Source organism: Bombina bombina, chromosome 4 (genome assembly GCF_027579735.1).
Source record: "Bombina bombina isolate aBomBom1 chromosome 4, aBomBom1.pri, whole genome shotgun sequence".
Classification (NCBI taxonomy): Eukaryota; Metazoa; Chordata; class Amphibia; order Anura; family Bombinatoridae; genus Bombina; species Bombina bombina.
Genome location: NC_069502.1, coordinates 210,199,622 through 210,226,320, shown reverse-complemented (window position 1 = coordinate 210,226,320; position 26,699 = coordinate 210,199,622). Strand labels below are relative to the sequence as shown.

General features: G+C 39.3%; 1 protein-coding gene across 1 annotated transcript in view; it reads left to right on the top strand.

Annotated features, from left to right (window-relative positions):
• DZIP1L (DAZ interacting zinc finger protein 1 like) overlaps window positions 1-26,699 on the top strand; it is a 147,313-nt gene that overhangs the window by 38,786 nt on the left and 81,828 nt on the right. Inside the window, exons 2-4 of the mRNA XM_053711387.1 lie at window positions 18,328-18,897; window positions 25,144-25,228; window positions 25,942-26,066. Coding sequence (XP_053567362.1) covers window positions 18,355-18,897; window positions 25,144-25,228; window positions 25,942-26,066 — 753 coding nt within the window. The 5' untranslated portion in view covers window positions 18,328-18,354. The remainder of the gene's footprint in view (window positions 1-18,327; window positions 18,898-25,143; window positions 25,229-25,941; window positions 26,067-26,699) is intronic.

The following is a 26,699-nucleotide window of genomic DNA, read 5'->3' as shown; positions in this document are numbered from 1 at the left end:
GTAGAATCGTTTACATTGCTGAGGTACTGTGTGAATAAATATTTGGGCATTATTTTCCACTTGGCAGTTTTTTTGCTTTAATTGTGACAGTTTCGTTTCTCTTCACTGCTGTGTGGGAGAGGGAGGGGCCGTTTTTGGCGCTCTTTGCTACGCATCAAAAAATACCAGTCAGTTACTTTTATATTTCCTGCATGATCCGGTTCATCTCTGATAGATCTCAGGGGTCTTCAAACTTCTTTGAAGGGAGGTAAATTCTCTCAGCAGAGCTGTGAGAATTCTTATAGTGACTGTGAATAAAAACGTTGCTTTGTATTTTTTATGTCAAATTTAATTATTGTTATTTTACTAATGGGAACAAACCTTTGCTAAAAGTTTTGTTGTTTTAAAGTTTGATGCTATAACTGTTTTTCAGTTCATTATTTCAACTGTCATTTAATCGTTAGTACCTCTTTGAGGCACAGTACGTTTTTTGCTAAAAAAGATTATAACCAAGTTGTAAGTTTTTTGCTAGTGTGTTAAACATGTCTGACTCAGAGGAAGATATCTGTGTCATTTGTTCCAATGCCAAGGTGGAGCCCAATAGAAATTTATGTACTAACTGTATTGATGCTACTTTAAATAAAAGTCAATCTGTACAATGTGAACAAATTTCACCAAACAGCGAGGGGAGAGTTATGCCGACTAACTCGCCTCACGCGGCAGTACCTGCATCTCCCGCCCGGGAGGTGCGTGATATTTTGGCGCCTAGTACATCTGGGCGGCCATTACAGATAACATTACAAGATATGGCTACTGTTATGACTGAAGTTTTGTCTAAATTACCAGAACTAAGAGGCAAGCGTGATCACTCTGGGGTGAGAACAGAGTGCGCTGACAATGCTAGGGCCATGTCTGATACTGCGTCACAGCTCGCAGAGCATGAGGACGGAGAGCTTCATTCTGTGGGTGACGGTTCTGATCCAAACAGATTGGACTCAGATATTTCAAATTTTAAATTTAAATTGGAGAACCTCCGTGTATTACTAGGGGAGGTCTTAGCAGCTCTCAACGATTGTAACACCGTTGCAATACCAGAGAAACTGTGTAGGTTGGATAAATACTTTGCGGTACCGGCGAGTACTGACGTTTTTCCTATACCTAAGAGACTAACTGAAATTGTTACTAAGGAGTGGGATAGACCCGGTGTGCCGTTCTCACCCCCTCCAATTTTTAGAAAGATGTTTCCAATAGACGCCACCACTCGGGACTTATGGCAAACGGTCCCCAAGGTGGAGGGAGCAGTTTCTACTTTAGCTAAGCGTACCACTATCCCGGTGGAGGATAGCTGTGCTTTCTCAGATCCAATGGATAAAAAATTAGAGGGTTACCTTAAGAAAATGTTTGTTCAACAAGGTTTTATATTACAACCCCTTGCATGTATCGCGCCGATTACGGCTGCGGCAGCATTTTGGATTGAGTCGCTTGAAGAGAACCTTAGTTCATCTACGCTAGACGACATTACGGACAGGCTTAGAGTCCTTAAACTAGCTAATTCCTTCATTTCGGAGGCCGTAGTACATTTAACCAAACTTACGGCTAAGAACTCAGGATTCGCCATACAGGCACGTAGGGCGCTGTGGCTAAAATCCTGGTCAGCTGATGTTACTTCTAAGTCCAAATTACTTAATATACCTTTCAAGGGGCAGTCTTTATTTGGGCCCGGTTTGAAAGAGATTATCGCTGACATTACAGGAGGTAAGGGCCACGCCCTACCTCAAGACAAAGCCAAAGCTAAGGCTAGACAGTCTAATTTTCGCCCCTTTCGGAACTTCAAAACAGGAGCAGCATCAACCTCCACTGCACCAAAACAGGAAGGAGCTGTTGCTCGTTACAGGCAAGGCTGGAAGCCTAACCAGTCCTGGAACAAGAGCAAGCAGGCCAGGAAACCTGCTGCTGCCCCAAAGACAGCATGAACCGAGAGCCCCCGATCCGGGACCGGATCTAGTGGGGGGCAGACTCTCTCTCTTCGCCCAGGCCTGGGCAAGAGATGTTCAGGATCCCTGGGCACTAGAGATCATATCTCAGGGATACCTTCTAGACTTCAAATTATCTCCCCCAAGAGGGAGATTTCATCTGTCAAGGTTGTCAACAAACCAGATAAAGAAAGAAGCGTTTCTACGCTGCGTACAAGATCTGTTAATAATGGGAGTGATCCATCCGGTTCCGCGGTCGGAACAAGGACAAGGGTTCTACTCAAACCTGTTTGTGGTTCCCAAAAAAGAGGGAACTTTCAGGCCAATCTTAGATTTAAAGATTCTAAACAAATTCCTAAGAGTTCCATCGTTCAAAATGGAAACTATTCGGACAATCTTACCCATGATCCAAGAGGGTCAGTACATGACCACAGTGGATTTAAAGGATGCTTACCTTCACATACCGATCCACAAAGATCATCACCGGTATCTAAGGTTTGCCTTCTTAGACAGGCACTACCAGTTTGTAGCTCTTCCATTCGGATTGGCTACGGCTCCAAGAATCTTCACAAAGGTTCTGGGTGCCCTTCTGGCGGTACTAAGACCGCGAGGGATTTCGGTAGCTCCATACCTAGACGACATTCTAATACAAGCTTCAAGCTTTCAAACTGCCAAGTCTCATACAGAGTTAGTTCTGGCATTTCTAAGGTCGCATGGATGGAAAGTGAACGAAAAGAAGAGTTCTCTTTTTCCTCTCACAAGAGTTCCATTCTTGGGGACTCTTATAGATTCTGTAGAAATGAAGATTTACCTGACAGAGGACAGGTTAACAAAGCTTCAAAATGCATGCCGTGTCCTTCATTCCATTCAACACCCGTCAGTAGCTCAATGCATGGAGGTGATCGGCTTAATGGTAGCGGCAATGGACATAGTACCTTTTGCACGCCTACACCTCAGACCTCTGCAATTATGCATGCTAAGTCAGTGGAATGGGGATTACTCAGATTTGTCCCCTACTCTGAATCTGAATCAAGAGACCAGAAATTCTCTTCTATGGTGGCTTCATCGGCCACACCTGTCCAGGGGGATGCCATTCAGCAGGCCAGACTGGACAATTGTAACAACAGACGCCAGCCTACTAGGTTGGGGCGCTGTCTGGAATTCTCTGAAGGCTCAGGGACTATGGAATCAGGAGGAGAGTCTCCTTCCAATAAACATTCTGGAATTGAGGGCAGTTCTCAATGCCCTTCTAGCTTGGCCCCAATTAACAACTCGGGGGTTCATCAGGTTTCAGTCGGACAACATCACGACTGTAGCTTACATCAACCATCAGGGAGGGACAAGAAGCTCCCTAGCAATGGTGGAAGTATCAAAGATAATTCGCTGGGCAGAGTCTCACTCTTGCCACCTGTCAGCAATCCACATCCCGGGAGTGGAGAACTGGGAGGCGGATTTCTTGAGTCGCCAGACTTTTCATCCGGGGGAGTGGGAACTTCATCCGGAGGTCTTTGCCCAAATACTTCGACGTTGGGGCAAACCAGAGATAGATCTCATGGCGTCTCGCCAGAACGCCAAACTTCCTCGCTACGGGTCCAGATCCAGGGATCCGGGAGCGGTTCTGATAGATGCTTTGACAGCACCTTGGAACTTCGGGATGGCTTATGTGTTTCCACCCTTTCCGCTTCTTCCTCGATTGATTGCCAAAATCAAGCAGGAGAGAGCATCAGTGATTCTAATAGCGCCTGCATGGCCACGCAGGACTTGGTATGCAGATCTAGTGGACATGTCATCCTGTCCGCCTTGGTCTCTACCTCTAAGACAGGACCTTCTGATACAGGGTCCATTCAAACATCAAAATCTAACTTCTCTGAAGCTGACTGCTTGGAAATTGAACGTTTGATTTTATCAAAACGTGGTTTTTCTGAGTCGGTTATTGATACCCTGATACAGGCTAGGAAGCCTGTTACCAGAAAGATTTACCATAAAATATGGCGTAAGTACCTATACTGGTGCGAATCCAGACATTACTCCTGGAGTAAGGTTAGGATCTCTAGGATATTGTCTTTTCTACAAGAAGGGTTAGAAAAGGGTTTATCAGCTAGTTCATTAAAGGGACAGATTTCAGCTCTGTCCATCTTGTTACACAGGCGTCTGTCAGAAAATCCAGACGTCCAGGCTTTTTGTCAGGCTTTAGCTAGGATCAAGCCTGTGTTTAAAGCTGTTGCTCCGCCATGGAGTTTAAACTTAGTTCTTAACGTTTTACAGGGTGTTCCATTTGAACCCCTTCATTCCATTGATATAAAATTGTTATCTTGGAAAGTTCTGTTTTTAATGGCTATTTCCTCGGCTCGAAGAGTCTCTGAGTTATCAGCCTTACATTGTGATTCTCCTTATCTGATTTTTCACTCAGACAAGGTAGTTCTGCGTACTAAACCTGGGTTCTTACCTAAGGTGGTCACTAACAGGAATATCAATCAAGAGATTGTTGTTCCATCCTTGTGTCCAAATCCTTCTTCAAAGAAGGAACGTCTTCTACACAATCTGGATGTAGTTCGTGCCCTCAAGTTCTACTTGCAGGCAACTAAAGATTTTCGCCAAACTTCTTCCCTGTTTGTCGTTTATTCTGGACAGAGGAGAGGTCAAAAAGCTTCTGCTACCTCTCTCTCTTTTTGGCTTCGTAGCATAATACGTTTAGCCTATGAGACTGCTGGTCAGCAGCCTCCTGAAAGAATTACAGCTCACTCCACTAGAGCTGTGGCTTCCACTTGGGCCTTTAAGAATGAGGCCTCTGTTGAACAGATTTGCAAGGCTGCAACTTGGTCTTCGCTTCATACTTTTTCCAAATTTTACAAATTTGACACTTTTGCTTCTTCGGAGGCTATTTTTGGGAGAAAGGTTCTTCAGGCAGTGGTTCCTTCTATATAATGAGCCTGCCTATCCCTCCCGTCATCCGTGTACTTTTGCTTTGGTATTGGTATCCCAGAAGTAATGATGACCCGTGGACTGATCACACATAACAGAAGAAAACATAATTTATGCTTACCTGATAAATTCCTTTCTTCTGTTGTGTGATCAGTCCACGGCCCGCCCTGTTTTAAGGCAGGTAAATATCTTTTAAATTATACTCCAGTCACCACTTCACCCTTGGTTACTCCTTTCTCGTTGATTCTTGGTCGAATGACTGGGACTGACGTAGAGGGGAGGAGCTATATGCAGCTCTGCTGGGTGAATCCTCTTGCATTTCCTGTTGGGGAGGAGTTATATCCCAGAAGTAATGATGACCCGTGGACTGATCACACAACAGAAGAAAGGAATTTATCAGGTAAGCATAAATTATGTTTTTTTCAATTTTTGAAGTTTGTTTTTTTGTTTGGTTTTCCCTCTCCCTCTCCTTCCCCGTTTGGGTAGGGCCTTTTCTTTTGGTTTGTCCCGGGATTGGGTCTCCTCCATAGAGGTGCCAGATTGGGGGTTCCTAAAAAAACCTCAGCTTGAGGGGTTGGAATGTTGTCCATTCTAGATGGCCCTGGCCTTTCATCTCTGGGATGTTCAAAGCCATTATCTTGAATTGAGTTCAGAGCTTGGAATCTGTTGGATATGGGAATATAATTGGGATTGTTGTGTTCCTGATAATCTGACATTCTTCTATAGTCTCTATCTGTGTATGAGGATCTATGTGAATTCCCATTATTGTTCTGATATTGGTTTCTATGGGGATAAGTTACATTCTGTTGTTGGTGATTGTTAGTATGATTAATATTTTGCATTGTATTCCTATCTGTATCAGCCGGGTGGTTGTGGTGGTAGTTGTTTCTATTCATATTTCTATTTTGTCGTTTGTGGTTCTGGACTACCGTCCATTCACCCTTCTGAGTGTTTTTAGTTCTGTTGTAGGTATATACCTCCCCTTTACTGTAGTCATCCTCATCTCTTTTGAGTTTCAGATTTTTATTAGTTATAATTTCTTTCTGATACTCGTCAATTGATTTAATAGTCTGGTTATTTAGTTTCTGATACTCTACATGTTCTTTATGTACCTCCAGCTAGTAGATGAGGTGGGATTGGAGATAGATTCTGTACAGAAAGAATTGGAGGTACATAAAGAACATGTAGAGTATCAGAAACTAAATAACCAGACTATTAAATCAATTGACGAGTATCAGAAAGAAATTATAACTAATAAAAATCTGAAACTCAAAAGAGATGAGGATGACTACAGTAAAGGGGAGGTATATACCTACAACAGAACTAAAAACACTCAGAAGGGTGAATGGACGGTAGTCCAGAACCACAAACGACAAAATAGAAATATGAATAGAAACAACTACCACCACAACCACCCGGCTTATACAGATAGGAATACAATGCAAAATATTAATCATACTAACAATCACCAACAACAGAATGTAACTTATCCCCATAGAAACCAATATCAGAACAATAATGGGAATTCACATAGATCCTCATACACAGATAGAGACTATAGAAGAATGTCAGATTATCAGGAACACAACAATCCCAATTATATTCCCATATCCAACAGATTCCAAGCTCTGAACTCAATTCAAGATAATGGCTTTGAACATCCCAGAGATGAAAGGCCAGGGCCATCTAGAATGGACAACATTCCAACCCCTCAAGCTGAGGTTTTTTTAGGAACCCCCAATCTGGCACCTCTATGGAGGAGACCCAATCCCGGGACAAACCAAAAGAAAAGGCCCTACCCAAACGGGGAAGGAGAGGGAGAGGGAAAACCAAACAAAAAAACAAACTTCAAAAATTGAAAAAAGGTATCTTTAATCTATCTTCCCACCATCTTACCGATGATGAAGTGAGCGTGTTGGGAAGAGGATTATCGTATTGTCCCCCCAATCCTCATAATATATTTGAACTGTTTGTAGACCTTAACAAATATACCCGCAAGTTGTCATTACAGAGATACTTTGCAATTAAGACCCTAAGAAAACAAAACATTGAAGGGGCCCCGGTTTTGTTAAATTCCCAACAAACTAGAAACCCCCCATCGGTAATAATGTATGACCCCAGCCAACTAACAGAAGAATTGTTTGAGGGAATAATCCATACCTCATTAGCACCCCCGTCCACTTTCCATCCACCGAAAGAAGAGGTATCTTACATCGACCTATATCAGGAATTAGTTTTAGAAGACTTGGAATCTATGCCCAAAAGAATTATGGGGAAAAAACAAACCTGGCCCAATGAAGCCAGAGCCCTCAAAAGCCTGACGGGTGACAAGAATTTGGTCATCCGTCAGGCGGATAAAGGTGGGGGCATAGTCCTACAAAATTATATAGACTATACCAAAGAAGCACATCGTATCTTGGATAATAGAGAATACTACATTAAGCTATCTCATGATCCTACCATCGATTTCACTAGGAAACTTAATCTTCTATTAGAGCAAGGGCTCAGAGATGACATTCTTACAAAAAAAGAAAAGAGATACCTCACACCCGACCACCCCAGTACCCCATATTACTATCACCTCCCCAAACTGCACAAAGATGATAAGGTCCCCCCTGGTAGGCCCATAATAGCGGGCATCAATAGTATTACTGACAAACTGTCCGAGTATATAGACATCTATCTTCAAAAGCATGTAATCAACCTACCATCTTATATCAAAGATACCAGGGACCTACTCAATAGATTATCCAGTATCAAAGTTAATAGTGGTAATTATTTTTGGCTTTCATGTGATGTTGGATCTCTATATTCAAATATATCCCATGATTTAGGGATACGAGCAACACAGTTATATTTGAATAGAGACCCCTACATGCCTGGGATACAAAAAGAATATTTGATTTCTCTTATAAATTTTATTTTGAAACACAATTATTTTCAGTTTTTAGACACTTTTTATTTACAGATTAAGGGAACGGCCATGGGCACCAGATTTGCCCCAAGTTTTGCAAATCTTTTTATGGGTCAATTTGAAGACCTATACATTTACAACTCACAATGGAGGGGCAATCTGGTGTTCTATGGCCGTTACATAGATGATTTGATTTTTATTTTTGATGGTTCAGAAACAGAAGCATTAGAATTTGTTTCATATCTGAATCACAATAATATGGGTATAAGTTTTTCTCACAATTTACAAAAGGATCAAATAGAATTTTTAGATATTATACTTGCCTGGGACCCTTGGGGCAATATTTCCACCTCTACCTACTTCAAAAAGGTAGACTGCAACAATTTCTTACACTTTTCAAGCAACCATTTAACAAAATGGAAGACTAATATTCCATACAGTCAGTTCTGTCGATTACGTAGGAATTGTAGCACGGTAGAACAGTATGACCTACAAGCGCCCATTTTAACATCAAGATTCATAGAGAAAGGATATCCTATTGAACTTATTGACAAGGGTTCCCAGAGAGCCAGGGATCTAAATAGAGAACAACTATTAACTTCAATTCCCACAGAGCAACATGACAATCAAGAAAAGTGTAATTTTAATAAACAACCACTATTTATTACACAATATAACTCTAATCACAAAAACATTAACAAAGTTTTAAAAAAAACATTGGCCGATTTTATTAAAAGATCCGATTTTGAACAAAACACTTCCGTTACAACCTAAAGTAGTTTTTAGAAGAGCACCCTCCTACAAACAAAAACTAGCCCCAAGTAAGGTGGTGATGACAAAAAGAAAGGTAACGAATACATCAAAATTTGGAGAGAAGACAGGAAACCATATTTTTAGTAAAAAGGGAACATATAAATGTGGAAAGAGACTGTGCCACATGTGTAAATATATTTCCCATGGAACAACTAATATAGAGTCACACAGCAATAAGAAAAAATTTACCATCAAAAGCAAAATGACCTGTGACTCCAGCTACGTCATATATGCGCTATCCTGCAAGTGTGGCATACAATACATAGGCAGGACCTGTAGGAAGGTTCGCATCAGATGGAGTGAACATCTGAGGAACATAAAAGCAAAATCACCCAAACATAGTGTGTCTAGACACACCTGTCAACATTATTTATCTGGAAAATGTCCATTTATAATAACCCCCTTAGAAAATATTCCGAAAAGCAATACATATAATAGGTTCACCAAACTCAGATAGAGGGAAACCTATTGGATTTTCAAATTCAATAGCTTGTTTCCCACAGGCTTAAACGAAGTTATAGATTCAGCTGTATTTACATAACATAAGTCACTATTTTATAGATCTTGAGATGAATTGCAATATGAATATCAATAATATAGGTACAAATGAGGCTATAGATTTAGATGTACCCACATAGCATATGTCAATGTCATTGTTTGGTAATTCTGGAGACAAATTACAATATGAATATCAATATTATAGATTTCATCTGCTTTGGGTATACCATTTACAGTATTTTTATTTTTTATGCGGTTGAAGAGCAACATACAGAAATATATATATATATATATATATATATATATATATATATATATATATATATATATATATATGTGGTTATAGTGATTTTGTACACTGGATTTTCACCCCCCACTTGTTGCTTATGATAGTGAGTACCTCAAATGCGGATATATATCAGTACCAATAACATATATTAGAACGATCATTGTAACCATATGATATTTAGTAATTATAAGCAGGAAGATTATGAGGCTCCATTTATATTCCCTTTTCATTCATGGTCCTCCATTAGCCCCATCTTTATGGAGTAACCAATCAATATTATATTGTATGCCACTTCTAACAAATATCAACACCGTTATCACTGATCTCATTGTTTACCATATACATTTTTCATTATTTTATTTTATATCATTAACACGTATGCACTTAGCCTTATAGACATCAACTAGCAGCACTAAACAATCACATAATATTTCTAATAAATGAATCCCGCTGACATTCACCATACATATCGTTAACACGATATGCACTCACATATATTATATTTAACTCATTTTATTAAAATATTGCCACCACGTCCAGAGATCACCATCTCGGTTATTTATAGGGTATTTAAAAATACACACAGATATAGTCACGTTAATTTATGCAATATGCTTGGTACACCAGTGCACATTACCAAACATAGCGATATAGTCACTTCACCACATAAGCGAAGAGGGACATTTAGGAATGAGTCCCTGGTCTCTAATATATAGTTTTATAACACCGATGTTCCGTACACATTAATTTTTATTGCACATCGTTTTTATATACATATTTGTTATCACGCATATAGCCATAATTATTGGACATTTAAACTTATTTGGGCATAATATAGAGTCCACTATTGATCGTATATTGAACATGGTTGGTCAACTTGACGTTAGTGTGTTTACGCCATACCAACCTATCAGATTTTTGGGTGTGTACCTGTATTGAGCAATGAAAATCATTATCTGTGATGCTCATGGCGGTGGATACAAAACCGGTGCGGTCCACACCCACAAAAGGAGTTCACAGGAATCATGGGAAATGTAGTTCATTAACAAATAGACTCCCACCAACCGGATTCAGATTTTAAGACAAGCCCCATAGTTCTTCGTTATTATTGGTGGTAAATATCACATGTTTATATAATCCCGGTTGTAACTCTCAATATGATCACACAAAATGAGTTCACAGGAATCATGGGAAATGTAGTTTATGATTAAATAGACTCCCACCAATCGGATTCAGATTTTAAGACAAGCCCCATAGTTCTTCGTTATCATTGGTGGGTTAGACATACATCACATGATTTGTTTATATAATCCCGGTTGTAACTTTCTACACGATCGCAAAAACAAGTTTGTTAATAAATCTCAAGATCACCTGCATATATAACAAGAATAAGAGGGAATAAACAGTATATTGTCAATGACAAATTTATCTAGTAAATAATAACTAATTACTGCAACAAGTGGGAGTGGGGGGAAAGGAAGGTTCTGATTGGTTTAAGTAAAGGAAGGAAGGAGAGTGTTTATTGTGAACATGTGGTTACTTGGGCCTATTTAAGGGTGATTAAGACATAGATAGAGCATACAAGCCTGAGGAAACGGGGTCACTCCCGAGAAACGCGTCGCTTTACTTCTCTATATACCATAAGAGATTTGATTTTAACACACCAGCTGTAATGTGCTACATTACTGGCGATTTTATTCTGTATAATAAATGCTAGTTTTATGATTCACTAAGTCTGGTGTGTGCATCAATCTCTTCCAAGTAACCCAAAGGCTGTCCAGCCTTTCTCCCTTGTTCCAACCTCTAGGACACTATCCAGGCAAGGACTGCCTTGCAGGACATCCATCTCTCCAGGACATCACGATGGGGATTCGTATACACAGCCAGCTGGTTTGCTGTTTAGAATACCAGCCTGCCTCTAACAGGCACAAGAGAGTGCCTTCACGTTTGTGAGTATCCTGTGTCTTGTCCAGATATACATCTTGGTATCTATTGATCTACACATGTGGCGCCTCTGTTTCTGTTTTTTACAGTTGTCCATATAAGAAAATTACATCACTTGTGAAGTGAAGACTGAGAGCTGCCTTCTCCACTTTTCCCTTTCTCAGACGGACTTTATTTGGGACTTTTTATTTGCACCGTTTATATTGGACATCTTCCAGTACAACGTGTGTATTTTTATATATACATTTGCATTTTTATTTTATTATTATATTTTTTGATTTACATATCATATTAATTTTCCAATTAAGTTTATATATGATTTTAACAATTTATATTCTATAGTAATTTTGTACTTTAGTTATGTTTTTATTTACATATGTGTTTATTATTACACATTTACACTAGGGCCACCCACACCACCTGTTAAGTAAGCGCCTCCTATAGGTTATCTGTGACACCCAGTCACAGAGTTTCCAGTTTGTAACATTTTACATTGATAATCACAATCTTGTATGAAAAAGACCCTTTCTCTCTTTCTTTTTTTTTTTTTAGGGCAAATTATTTTTTTAAATAAGAAGAAAGACATCCACGGATTCTTCTAAAAGCAATTTTATTCGTCACAACGTTAAAGATAGATAGATGGCAACAACTTGCACACAGACCAGTTGGTGTGGCACTAATGGCTTACGCGTTTCGGCAGTGAACCATAGTCATAGCCTGCAGTGCCTGGTGTCACACCCATTTAAATAATCATACAAACAATCCCATTGGATAATTAAAAAAGATATATGAACAACACCCCCACACTGTGCAGTAGGATGACATTATATAGTAAGATGGAATAACAATAATAGGTATAATAACAAAATGTTGAATAGTCTTTGAACAATATTCAGCATAGACAATACCAGTCACCTATAGTGGCATAGAAGTTCAAATAAATAAATACCCATATATGCTTTATCAATGTTTTGTGTATTACTAAAAATAGATATATATTTATATAGGCATAAGTTATACTGTTACCTAGCATAACATCACATTATTATAATAAAAGAGGACAGTGCACACAATACAAAACAACCTCAGAGAGAGATAGAACACGGCAGAATTATAGACATATCAACGAAATGTCAAAAGGAGATAAAAAAGTTGGAACATTAATATCCTACTATATGACAATGATGGCTTTATATGTATAATAAACATCTTTACACATACAAATGTTTAACAATTCAAAAAAGGGGAGGTAGAGTCATCCCAAAAGGCACTACTGTGCGAACTCATAATCAGAATAAATTTTCTACTATTTCCAGAAATTCATAATATTATACTAAGAGTTGAGTCCATTGGGGATCCGAGTCCCCAATGTGAAAATCCAAAAGGCTTCCCTCAACTCTAAGATACGATCCATAGAGCTACCCCTTTTGGGCTTTACAATTTTTTCAATGGCACACCATGAAAAGGTGGAAAGATTACCACCATGCAGTACCCCAAAATGTTGTACAACCGGGGTGGTAGACCTTGCCATCTTAAAAGAAGAGAGATGTTCTCTGATTCTAGTGTTCAGGTCCCTAGAAGTGAGTTCAACGTACTGAACTTTACATTCTAGCAAATAGATGACATATTTGAAAGTACAGTTCAAACAGGATTTGATGTTATAGGTTTTACCAGTGACAAAACTAGAGAACATGTTAGTAATTTTCACAAAATCACAAGGCTTGCATTTGGCATGACCACACTTATACATGCCCTGATGTCTGAGCCAAGAACTGGTAACTTTTTCTTTAGCAGGCAACATGGTGGGAGATAGAATGGATCCCAGTGTTGGGCCCCTCTTATAGGAACACCTAAGTCCCTTATCTACAGTCTCCACCAGTTTATCATCTGCTTTGAGGATTTGAAAATGCCTGCGAACAATAGAACATATCTGAAAAGTGACTCCCTTAAAAAGATTTCTATCTGCACTATTGGACAGATTGTTTTCTAGTAGACTCTCCCTTGATCTGGTTTGCACTGATTGTTTGGCCTTCTGTATGGCTTTATACAGATATTTCCTTTGTTTCAATCTGGCCTCCAGATCAGTGGCAAGTTCTCTGAAATTGTTCTGTTCTGAGCAATTACGCTTAAGTCTAATAAGTTCTCCTTTTACTATTTCCTGGGGAACATGTGATGGCAACTAGAGCCATGCAGTATTAAAATCCCAGAAATGGGCTTCCTATATGCCCTGGTTTTCACTGTACCATCTGATTGTCCTACCAAGGTCAGGTCAAGATAATTAATCGATTCCACCTCAAATTCAAATGTGAACTCCAAGTTCATCTGGTTGTTATTTAAATACATACAAAATTCTCTGGCTTCTGACTGAGAGCCCTTCCATATGAACAACAAATCATCTATGTACCTCTTATACAGAGATATATAGTGACAAAAGGGATTACTATCCCCAAAAATGTGGAAGAATTCCCAATATCCAAGAAATAAATTAGCATACGATGGGGCAAACTTTGCCCCCATCGCCGCTCCACATTTTTGGAGGTAGTATATTCCTTCAAACATTAAAAAATTGTGTGTAAGGAGGAAACCAACAACTTTGACAATGTATATTTGAAAGTCTTCCGTGTATTCAGAAAAATTTCCAAGGAAGAAGCAAACCGCTTCAAGGCCCTTGTCATGTGGTATACAGGAATAAAGAGAGACTGCATCTACAGTTAACCACTTAGATTCCATTGTCCAATCAACTTCTCTAGTTAGTTTTAAAACATGTTTAGTATCCCTTAAATATGAGGGCAATGAGATCACAAGTGGCTGTAAGATGCAGTCAATACATTCCGATTACAGAGTAAGGACTCCACCCCACTCACTATGGGACGTCCCTTCACGTTGACCAGTGACTTATGCACTTTGGGGAAGAGGTGAAACAGAGGGATCTTAGGATAATCAGGTAGCAAATATGACTCTGTAGCTACATCTAAAATTATTTTTTTACCCTTAAAGGGACATAAAACCAATATTTTTTCTTTCATGATTCAAACAGAGCATGTGATTTTAAACAACTTTACATTTTAGTTATATAATCAAATTTGCTTTTGCTCTCTTATTATTCTTTGTTGAAGAGTTAATCTGGGTAGACTGATTATATCTTAGGAGCGTGCACGTGTCTATAGCAGTCTATAGCACCAGTATTTGTAACTATGTATAACATTGATATAAACAATGTTGCAAATACTGCTGTCAGATGGCTTAAGACATGTGCACGCTCCTGAGCTCACCTAGGATTACTCTTTACAAAGGATACCAAGAGAACTAAGCAAAATTATAATAGAAGTAAATTGGAAAGTTGTTTAAAATGTCATGCTCTATCCATACAATTAAAGTTTATATTTGACTTTACTGTCCCTTTAAAGGAACAGTCTAGTCAAAATTAAACTTTCATGATTCAGAGAGGGCCTGCAATTTTAAACAACTTTCCAATTTACTTTTATCATCAAGTTTGCTTTGCTTTTTTGGTATGGCTCATATGCTAATTTCTAAGCCGTTGAACTGCCTCTTATCTCAGTGCATGTGTGTCATAAATGATAACTAGAAAAAAAGAAAAGAAAAAAGTACTTATAAATAGCATTAACGAAGCCGCTCAGATGAAACGCTCGTTGGCTCATTCTCAACACATCCCCTAGTCCTTACAGACAGTTTGGAAGGAGGATCCTCTTTTATTGTGTGGACGCACGCATGCATAACTCTACAGGTGCAACTAAGGCTTGTTTGCAACCCGCATCACCCGGTAACTGCTTAAAAATTGCCTGGAGTGTCCTGTATGGTAGAGCACATTAGAAGCACTCCAACTTCTCAGCTGTTGCTTTTTCGGCGGTCTATCCCGCTACCACTTCAGCGTTATAAGAAGAGCTCATACTCACCTAGATTACACATTTTGCGCTATAGAGGGTGCGAAATGAACGCAACAAACGTTGCGTTATTTGACCATCCATAGCGCTGCCATTACATGTTTTAGAAAAGCCGCCCTGTGCGTGCGATATGGTGGCGATGAGCTCCATACCGTAACGCACCCCCATTGATGTCTATGGGGGGGAAAACATGGATAGACATTGATGTCTATGGGGGGAAAACCCTAACATAAACCCCACATCTAAACACCCCTAATCTGCTGCCCCCGACATTGCCGACACCTACATAATGTTATTAACCCCCAATCTGCCGCTCCCAACATCGCTGCCACTGAAATAAATTTATTAACCCCTAATCTGCTGCTCCCGATAACGCCGCCACTATAATAAAGTTATTAACCCCTATGCCCCTGCACCCCAACATCGCCCACACTATAATAAAGATATTAACCCCTATTCCGCTGTTCCCTGACATCGCCACCACTGAATTAAGTTATTAACCCCTTAACATCTAGCCTCCCACATCACTGCCACTAAATAAACCTATTAACCCCTAAACTGACAGCCCGCTACATCGCTAAAAACTAAATTAAACTATAAACCCCTAAACCTAACAACCCCTGAACTTTAAATTAAAATGACAAGATCCCTATCTTAAAATAAATAAAAACTTACCTGGGAAATTAAAAAAACCTAAGTTTAAACTATAAATTAAACTAACATAACTATTAGACTAATATTAAAATAACTATCAATTCAATAAATTAAATTACCCATTAAAAAAACGTAAAAATACTAAAAAAAAAAATCTACAATTACAAAAAATATGTAAAAATACTAAATTACAAAAAAATACTAAATTACAAAAAATAACAAACACTAAATGACGAAAAATAACAAAAGAAATTATCCAAAATAAAAACAATTACACCTAATCTAATAGCCCTATAAAAATAAAAAAGCCCCCAAAATAAAAAAACCCTAGCCTACAATAAACTACCAAATGCCCTTAAAAAGAGCCTTTTGTAGGGTATTGCCCTAAAGAAATCAGCTCTTTTACCTGAAAAAAATACAAAGACCCCCCCAACAGTAAAACCCACCACGCAACCAACCCCCCAAAATAAAAAAACCAAGGTTAATTAGTAGTTTAATATAGTTTATTTTAATTCTAAAGGTAAGTTTAAATTTATTATAAGATGGGGATGAGTTAATGTTTAATGTAAAGTTAGCGGGTTGTTAGGTTTAGGGGTTAATAGCTTAATTTAGTTTATGGCGATGTGGGGGGCTGGCAGTTTAGGGGTTAATAGGTTTAATAAGTGGTAGTGAGGTGGGAGGCCAGGGGTTTAGGGGTTAATACACTTATTAAGATGTGGTGGGCTCCGGGAGCGGAGGGATAGGGGTTAATACATTTAGTTAGTTGCCGCGGGGTCTTGGAGCGGCGGGATAGGGGTTAATAACTTTTATTTAGGTGGCGGCAATGTTGGGTGGCAGATTAGGGGTGTTTAGACTCGGGGCTTATGTTAGGTGTAAACGTAACTTTTATTCTACTATAGAAATCAATGGGATATCTGGCAGCATCGAACATAAGCTTTCGCTGCTTTCAGACTCCCATTGATTCCTATGGCATCCGCGGCCTCCAGGGTGGCAGATTTAAAACCAGGTACGCTGGGCCGGAATAGTGGCTAGCGTACCTGTTAGAAGTTTGCTAACTTGCAAAAGTTGTCAGATAGTGCCGAATTTGTAATGGCGTACGCATTGATCTGTGTCGGACTGAGACTGGCTGATCGTATGTTATGTCACAGATTTCAACTTTTGCCAGTCTGTAGGTTTTGATAAATAGGTCGAATCAGGCTCGCCATAATTACGCTGCGGAATTTCAGCGTATTTGCAGATGACGGCTTGATAAATAGGCCTCAAAATCTTGATTTTGTACCTGTCTGCAGTAACTTTATTAGTGTGGGTGGCTTAATTTATTTTAAGCCACTATTTTTGCGTGTATTGCACAATAAATTTATAGAGGCAAGAGTGCTATTTATAAGTACTTTTTCTTTTTCTAATTATCATATTTTTGATTTACTTAAGCACCGGTCATTACTTGACTTTTTGCCCAACTTAAATTACTAGTGCCTTGATTTAACATTTTTATTTACCATGAGTGTCATATAGATAATACTGTGCTCGCTCTCGTGGAGTTATTTAAGAATCTGCACTGATTGGCTAAAATGCATGTCTGTCAAAAGAACTGAGATAAAGGAGGCAGTCTACAGAGGCTTAGGAACAAGGTAGTCACAGAGGTAAAAAGTGTATTAATATAACAGTGTAGGTAATGCAAAACTGGGGAATGGTAAATAAAGGGATTATCTATCTTTTTAAACAATAAAAATTCTGGAGTAGACTTTCCCTTTAAGGTGAATTGCTTCTTAATACAGAATCAGATTCAGAACATTTTTAATGTGAGATTTAATAAGCAAAGTTATACTGATGAATGACCTACACAACAGATATTAGAAAATCACTTTTATTTTATATTTTTCATTATACTGTAGATTGTGGCATTGTTATTGGGTATTTTTAAACGAACGCCATGTGTAAATATTGGTACTGCAACTAAAACAGTAAAGGATTGTGTGGATTCCAAAAAAATACAAAGCGCTAAATTGTATGATTATGTAATACTGTCAAAATGTTTATTTTTTGGGGGTTCTGATTTTTTTTTTCCTAATTTTGCTAAAACTGCAATAGAATTCTGATAATTTGGAATTGCAGCCTAATAAATCATTAAGCAAAGTGTTTAACAAAAGCATGCATACACTGTTAGGTGGTATTCACCATATTACTATATATATATATATATATATATATATATATATATATATATATATATATATATATATATATATATTTGATTCAGGAACTGTATATGTTTTGAAACTGTAGGATGTGCCGATAATTTACTGTATATGACTGTGTTATGTACCGATAATTAACACTGAAATTTAGGTAAAAATGCTCTAAAGTTTGTAAAAATAATGCCACTTTTAATATGTTAATTACATTTACAGGTATATATTTTTTTTCCTGTTTCCTATGTAGCCTTTCATTGACAATATATACTATCCTATGGTATCTGCTCGATATAGACAGCATTCACTAAAAATGCCAGGATACATCCCCACCTCTGCTCAGCATCCAGCAAATCCTTATATTATATCACCAAAAGGCACTATGCAAACCTTTCGATTTCAGCCACGTAGAGATGGAATAGATTGGAGGCGTTTCAGTGCAATTGATGTAGAAAGGGTGGCCCGTGAAATGGACGTATCCACACTCCAGGAGAACATCAGTTCAATAACATTCTGTAATTTGGATGGAGAAAAGTGCCCATACTGTCAGCAGCCAGTGGATCCAGTGTTGCTGAAGGTCCTCAAAATGGCTCAGTTCACTATTGAGTACCTTCTGTGTTCCCAAGAGTACCTGAGCAGCGCCGTGGCACAACTGGAAGAGAGAGTGGTGGAGGCAGATACTGAACATCAGAAGACTAAGGATGAGATGATGAAACAAGCTGAGGAGCTGAAAATGGTTAAAGAGGAGAACAAGAGAAGGAAGAAACTGATAGCTACACAGCAAATGCTGCTGCAAGCCGGAGCTAACAATTATCACAAGGTGAGAACACCTCAAAGCACAGAATTTGCTGTTCATTACTTTACCTTTTATGTCTGTACATCATATTGGAGTTTGTCTTTAAATTACACAGCATATTTTATAAACTTGATTTCCAGTGTATATGTTGCTTCCCTTTCAAGTCAAGAAATGGGAATTGCTGTAAAGTTTTGCACACCCTGATTTCTAGGCAATCCACTATTAGATATGGGAAATTCAGATTTAGGAAATGCCTAAAACAAAATGGCAGGTCAATAAAGTATTCATAAGTGCCCCAACTTAACGTAAAACTATATTGTGTTATCGGATATAGGGGCCTATCTATCAAGCTCCGAATGGAGCTTGATGCCCCGTGTTTCTGGCGAGGCTGCAGGCTCGCCAGAAACAGCAGTTATGAAGCAGCGGTCACAAAGAGTATGAACGAGTACGAACGGGTTGATTGACACCCACCTGCTGGCGGCCCATTGGCCGCGAGTCTGCAGGGGGCAGCGTTGCACCAGCAGCTCTTGTGAGCTGCCGGTGCAATGCTGAATACGGAGAGTGTATTGCTCTCCGCATTCAGCGATGTCTTGCGGACCTGATCCGCACTGTCGGATCAGGTCCGCAAGACATTTGATAAATAGGGGCCATAGAATCACATTAGGGTATGGAGGCGTTCCAGCACATTTGTTTAAAGAGACATACAACACCTTTTTGGAATACCCATAAAATACTTATGTTTAGTAAACAAATATGCAATATAGTTTCATTATTCATTATTATTACTTTTACCTTTAACTCTAATAATAGTGACTTTTTCAGGTTTCCATGAGAATTGTGTACTCCAGCCTACAGAAGTCTAACCCTGCTATATTCTGTATGGTGATTTATCATTGTAGAGATGCCCACTTAAATCTGTCCCTAACAGGGCTTGAGAGCGATAAATATTTTCATTGAAACATTTTGCAATTTAGGGCTTGATTACATGTGGAGTGCTAATTTAACATTCACCAGTAAATGGGCAAATTCGCCCGTTTATGGGCACACCTTAAATAACCATCCATTACAAGTGGCTGGTTAATGCTCTCACGAGCCCGCAGTAGCAGTAAGTGCTCTGAAAATTAACTAGAGGTCAAACCTCGGGTTACCTTTAAAAATGTCCCCCAATTACCACAAAAGTAACTGTAGTGTTGCTTTTTAAAATAAAATATATTTTTAAAATAATAACTACACAAAGCAGTTTTAAGGGCTTAAAGTTTGCAGATGTGGGAAGTTAGAAAAAAAAAAACAGCACTGAAAAGTGCCTTTAGATTGCGGTCTATGGGGACTGTGTTAATAATCAAAATATATATGTATATGCTTATATACATATATATTTATTTATATATACACATATAAACACATGAATATCTATGTATATATTCATATACATATATACTTACACTTTTGCTGCCCATCGCTGTGCAACTTTCCCCTTTGCTGCGCTAGGTTCTGTGCAGTGTATGACGGCATTAGAACGAGGCTCCCATTGGAGCCTATGGAAGTGAGTAGCTTCCATGCAATGCGAACACAAGGTCGCGTTTGCATTGCGCTTTACCAATAATAAGAGCACACATTTGAGTGCGCTGGTATTATGAGTGGAGCTCAAATATCACGCTTTTGCGAAAGCGCAATTTTGCGCTCCACACGTAATCTTGCCCTTAATGTTTAATTCCTGATATATGATATGCATTTGAGTTTTTTCTATTTTGTAAAGCTCTCCTGCCACAATAATTGTTAGTTCATTTTAATATAAGTCATATTTATGGAATAGGATGCTTTTAACAAATATTTTCAAGTATAATAAATTACAATACTTAGCTTGAGCAGAGGCATCAGATCTTACTCTCGTTCAAATACAGCTGCTGATTGTACAAGCTGGGATTATTGCTGTTCTTATCAGGTGGCTATTTTGAGATAAATAATGAGTTGGAGGGATAGGGAGGTCTGATCAGACTATAGAGCTGATAGTCCAGTTGGGCAGCAACTGCCACCTCTTGCAGTATGCGGCTTCCTTCCTAACTTTTCATGTAACCCCTTCTATGGTGGCAGCGTCAGTTGTTGTCTCACTCTTTAAACAGCGTGGCAGTTTATTTTCCTCCTTAATTAACTGCAGTTGCTGCAGTCAGGACCTCATGGGAATCTGCAAAACTAGAAGAGCCTATATAACTAATAGTCATAGGCTTAGAAACAAGAAGAACGTGCAGAAACCATGACTGCTTAAGTTTGTTCAGCTACTTCCATGTAGTAGTGAGCAACTAACTGCCCAATGGCTTCTCTACAGCCTCCGGTCTCTCCTTTTCATCAGGTATGGTCATTTTTACTCCCAGAAACATATCCATTATTTTACCACATAAATCACCCTTCTTTTTATTTTATTTTGCTCCCTTTTCTGCTTGTATCCACTCTACACACAGTGGATTTAAATATGTGATAACAGCCCTATAAAGGAGTTATGTGTCCTTTGGTAGAGACATTTGACTGATCAAATGTGAGCATTGACTGGTCTCTTAAACTGCTAGATCTCATCTACTCTTTGGAAAGCAGAAAAAAAAATGAATGGTCAATATAATTTAGAATCCGGATTAGCTGGTATAAAAAGATGCCTTGCAAGCTAATATTTCAGTGTCTTCGGTATGAGGCAATACTTACACTGGAGTACAAATAACATATTGTTTTTCACTACTTGGGCGAATCTAGATCTAAATAAGAATTCCTGTCAAGAAAAATTAAAACTGTTTGCCTCCCAAAAAATAAGAATTACTAGCGCAAGTTTGTGTCTTTATGCATAAGGGCTTGGAGGCTTCGATTTGTTTACCATTAAACACTTAAACCCTACTTCTTAATTCCTATTACCTTAATATTCCAACCTGAAATAACCACACAGTCACGTTAGTTATGGCGAAAAATGGAAAGGTCACTATTTATTTAAATTTTGCCAATCAGTGGCAATTTTGTTTGGAGAGCAAAAAATTCACCAATGAACAAATAACATAACTCATCACCAAAAAATGCACCAGCATTTGCATATAACATGAACTTAGGGTCCCACGTATTGGGGGGGTACCACACACCCCACCCCTGGCAGGGTAAGAGGGGGGAAGGAGAACCCATGGCATAGCCTGCCTATTAGATAGACCACCAGGTCACCCCTCTAGGCTAGTGTATGCCACAGGATCCTCCCACCCCCTCGTGCCCCACCCACGTGCCGGACCCAAATTTCACTGCATAACCATGACCACAGGATATTCTAGCATAAACAGTTGCTTGGTATTTTAATTTTGGGTTGGCATAGACTACACGAGTCACCTGCCACCTTCCATTGCAGCTGCGTTCGTCCTCGTAATGAGGGACACGGACGGTCTTACTTCGACTCGACTAACTAGCCAATATCATGCCCCTATCCGTGCCATGTTGCTCTCCGCTCCAGTGACCTCTCCGAGTTCAGGTTTTCTTGCCTTTACAGCTTCTATGGAGGGAGGGTGGGAAACAAAGAAAAATGTTAGAATGGCCTCTGCTTGCTGTGCCTCGCCCTAAGTAACCCTGGCCCCTCCTCTGCCTTTGTCCCTCTTAGCCAATCCCTATGCACCTCGCCCCCTTGTGGACCTTCCCACCAACCCCCCTAACCATTCCCCACTCAGGAAGCCCAGCCCTTATTGGGCTCCTGTACGCAGGCGCTTCCTCTGCCATCTTTAAGGGCATCTTTAATTTGTTTACCATTAAACACTTAAACCCTACTTCTTAATTCCTATTACGTTAATATTCCAACCTGAAATAAGCACACAGACACGTTAGTTATGGCGGAAAATGGAAAGGTCATTATTTATTTAAATTTTGCCAATCAGTAGCAATTTTGTTTGGAGAGCAAAAAATTTGCAAATGAACTATTAACTTAACTCATCACCAAAAAATGCACCAGCATTTGCATATAACATGAACTTAGGGTCCCACTTAGGTACCACACACCCCACCCCTGGCAGGGCAAGAGGGGGGAAGGAGAACCCATGTCATAGCCCGCCTATTAGATAGACCACCGGGTCACCCCTCCAGGCTAGTGTATGCCACGAGATCCTCCCACCCCCTCATGCTCCGCCCACGTGCCGTACACGAATTTCACTGCCATGAAAAGAGCCTCCTCTTTCAGCCAACTATTCTCTTTGCCCTCCGTGACCTTTCCTTACCTTTTTTATGTCCTGGATCATCATTACGATGTCCTTCAGTAGCTGGTCATTCCCTTCTTCCGTAAGGTGCACCCCGTCCCTACAAAAGATCTCCTCTCGCTTTGCTGCTATCATAAGGTGCTCCAATACTAGCCCCCCTGCCTCTCTCACTGCCTTCGCCGCCACTTGAAAAATGTTAGAATGGCCTCTGCTTGCTGTGCCTCACCCTAAGTAACCCTGGCCCCTCCTCTGCCTTTGTTCCTCTTAGCCAATCCCTATGCACCTCGCCCCCCTTGTGGGGCCTTCCCACCAACCCCCCTAACCATTCCCCACTCAGGAAGCCCAGCCCTTATTGGGCTCCTGTACGCATGCACTTCCTCTGCCATCTTTGACAGGACAGGCAAGAGCATTGAGGAAAAAGAAAAACATTCTGGGCAATACTGTCCAGATTTTCTATTTTATCTATTTGGCTGTTAAAACCTGAGCAAGCCTGTGCACCAGTGTGATAGTGTTGCACATGTAACAAGCTTCAACATATACTCCTGCAGTTCTGTTACTTGCTCACAAGCAATTCCAGATAGTTTTTCTGTTAAATAAGTTATTTCTGTAAATTTATAGTTTGACCAGAAAAAGTGTCTGTATCAAGCATAATACAAAAAAAGTTACAGCATGAAATAAAAACAGAAACCCCTTTCCCACTGGGTTATCTTTGTTCACCTGTATAAAGCACTCCATAATGATGCAGTACTACATTTACCAGATAGAAAACAATCAACAAAAACTGAAGCTAGCAGATATATATACACAATTCACTGCTGTGTGAGCCATTCAGTAAGAATCTGGATGACCGGGGAATCTGTCCCCACTGGAAAAAAAAGCTTCCTTTAAAGTGAGCCGGCACTGGTGGGGGCAAGAAAGATAAACTACGGAACAATTTTAACCCCCTCAGGAAAGGTGTTAAAACTAAGAAAAGGTGCCATTATACATTTTATGCAATCCATATTCCATATGTTGATGTTTACCATCACTTTAAGGAGGATTATGTTAAAATAAATAAATAAAAACATTACAAATTACCCTAATTAAAGATAGGCTGGTAGTAAAAATAAAAACGTTACTGGCAGCCAAGGCCATACAATCACTGCTCAGTTGTAAAAAGAATATAATTGGCTGTATCAAGTGTAGGGATATGAAGAAGGGCCATTCTGTGACTCCCGCCCAGTCCCGCCCAGTCACCCACAGGTTGCAGTATTTTTGTGGAGGACAGTTGCCAACCCTAGCTTCAGAAAGAAACATAAGTTTGCCTACGTGCTCAACACTTAAGCATTGGTAAAAACACAGAGAAGTGTGTTTATAATATTAAAATAAATCAACTCTCAAGGGAAATATAAGAAGATTACTTTTTTTACAATAATGTTCCTCTATGTAGCTTTCTGAAAAAGTCAATTTTTGGATCCTGAGTGTGACATAAGATACTGAAATAAGTTACTTATTCCCATGCCTTTATTACACCATTTACTGAGTTACTGTAAATGTCTATAATAAAATATATACCATATAAATTATAAGTTAAGTATTACTTTACAGTAAAAGTTATGGAGGCCCATTTATCAAGCTCTGAATGGAGCTTGAGGGCCCGTGTTTCTGGCGAGTCTTCAGACTCGCCAGAAACGCAAGTTATGGAGCAGCGGTCTAAAGACCGCTGCTCCATGACCTGTCCGCCTGCTCTGATGATCGCCACAATTCAACCCAATCGAGTACGATCGGGTTGATTGACACCCCCTGCTGGCGGCTGATTGGCCGCGAGTCTGCAGGGGGCGACGTTGCACCAGCAGCTCACAAGAGCTGCTGGTGCAATGCTGAATGCGGAGAGCGTATTACTCTCCGCATTCAGCGATGTCTGTCGGACCTGATCCGCACTGTCGGATCAGGTCCGACAGACCTTTGATAAATAGGCCTCTTGGAATCCTCTTTGATTTACTGATGATGCATCTGTATTTGTTGTGTTGCTGATGGGAAGAATATGTTACATTTTTAAGTTACTTCTTCATTGTCAACATTTTATTCACAGTGTCAGCTGTGTGACAAGGCCTTCACGAACTATTCATATCTACAAGGACACGTTCAGCGCAGACACCCTGAGATCACGGAGGCTGGTACATTACAATGATCTTGTTGCATCCAGAGAGAAATGTGATGTTAGACCTTGATATATAAAACACCTAAATGTCTACAGTTGTTTGTAGTCTTTGTACACACTTTTCAGTCTTAGGCACTGTCAGTTCTGGAGAGAAATAAATTGATTCCATAAAGTTGTTTAAAAAGGTACAACGTAGACCCGAAATGTTGTTGTTCTTTTTTCCTCAACCCTGATAGGGAGCAATAAAGGTCCCTTTTTAAACAAGTTTATGAAGCTAACACCAATTTCTTTCTTTCCTAAAGTGGTATTTGGAAGTAACTAATCCAGATTCTGTGCCTGATATGACATAAGTGTGTGCTGTTTACCAACATTGAATTTATAACTGTCAGTTCTGGTAACACCTTTAATCACATGAATTTTTACCATGATAGTACCTCAGTGTTTTCTAAATAGACATTATGATTCTAGCACTCAGTTTAGTTGCATCTCACGAATGTAGTGGTGATTATCTCACCAGTTGTGCTATGCTTGGAGCTGCAACGCTTGCCGCTCATGAGTGGGACCTTTTTTTTTGTTATGTTTTTTTTAGTGAAATGTGTCACCCCTATATCGAAATGAGCAAGATTTAAAAAAAAGATAGCAAATTGTTGCTCAATCAGAATTTAGTATATAATGTCATAGGTGACACTCACTGATTTTTAATGAGCTTGCACAATTTTACTGCTGCAGAGAGAGAGAAGAAAAAACAGGTGGCGCACATGGAAGATGGTATTGAGGAATTAAAGATAAAGCTGCAGAAGACACAAGCTCAGCTCGAGGAAGAGAGGGAAATGGAACAAAAGCATAGGAAACAGGTATAGTTGCATCTTGTATGAATATTCATTTTTAAAGGGCCACTCAGGTTAAATTCAATTTTCAGGATTCAGATACAGCATGTAATTTTAAACAACTTTCCAATTTACTTCCATTAAAAAAAATGTGCACAGTCTTTTATATTTACACCTTTTGAGTTACCAGATCCTACTGAGCATGTGCAAGAATGCACAGACTATACGTATAAGCATTTGTGATTGGCTGATTGCTATCACATGGTACAAGGGGAGTGGAAATATACATAACTTTGAAATTTGTTATAAAAAAATCTACTACTCATTTGAAGTTCAGACTAAGTGCTATTGCATTGTCTTGTTATCTTGCATTTGTTGATTATGCAAATCTAATGTGTTGACTGGTCCTTTAATAATTTAGAATTTATTTGTAAAGCTCCAAAACCTGCACAGTAAAATAATGAAAAACACATTTACATTCTAACTAGATAGGGTTGAGGGCCCTGCCGGCGAGTCACTGTTAGCTGTAAATCACCTTTATATCAGATCATCAACAGGTCAGATGGACTGACATAGGTAACTTACACATCTATTCTATACACTGGGGATATAGAACTCGGGTAATTACTAATTTCATCTATATTAGTGCCAGGTGATTAA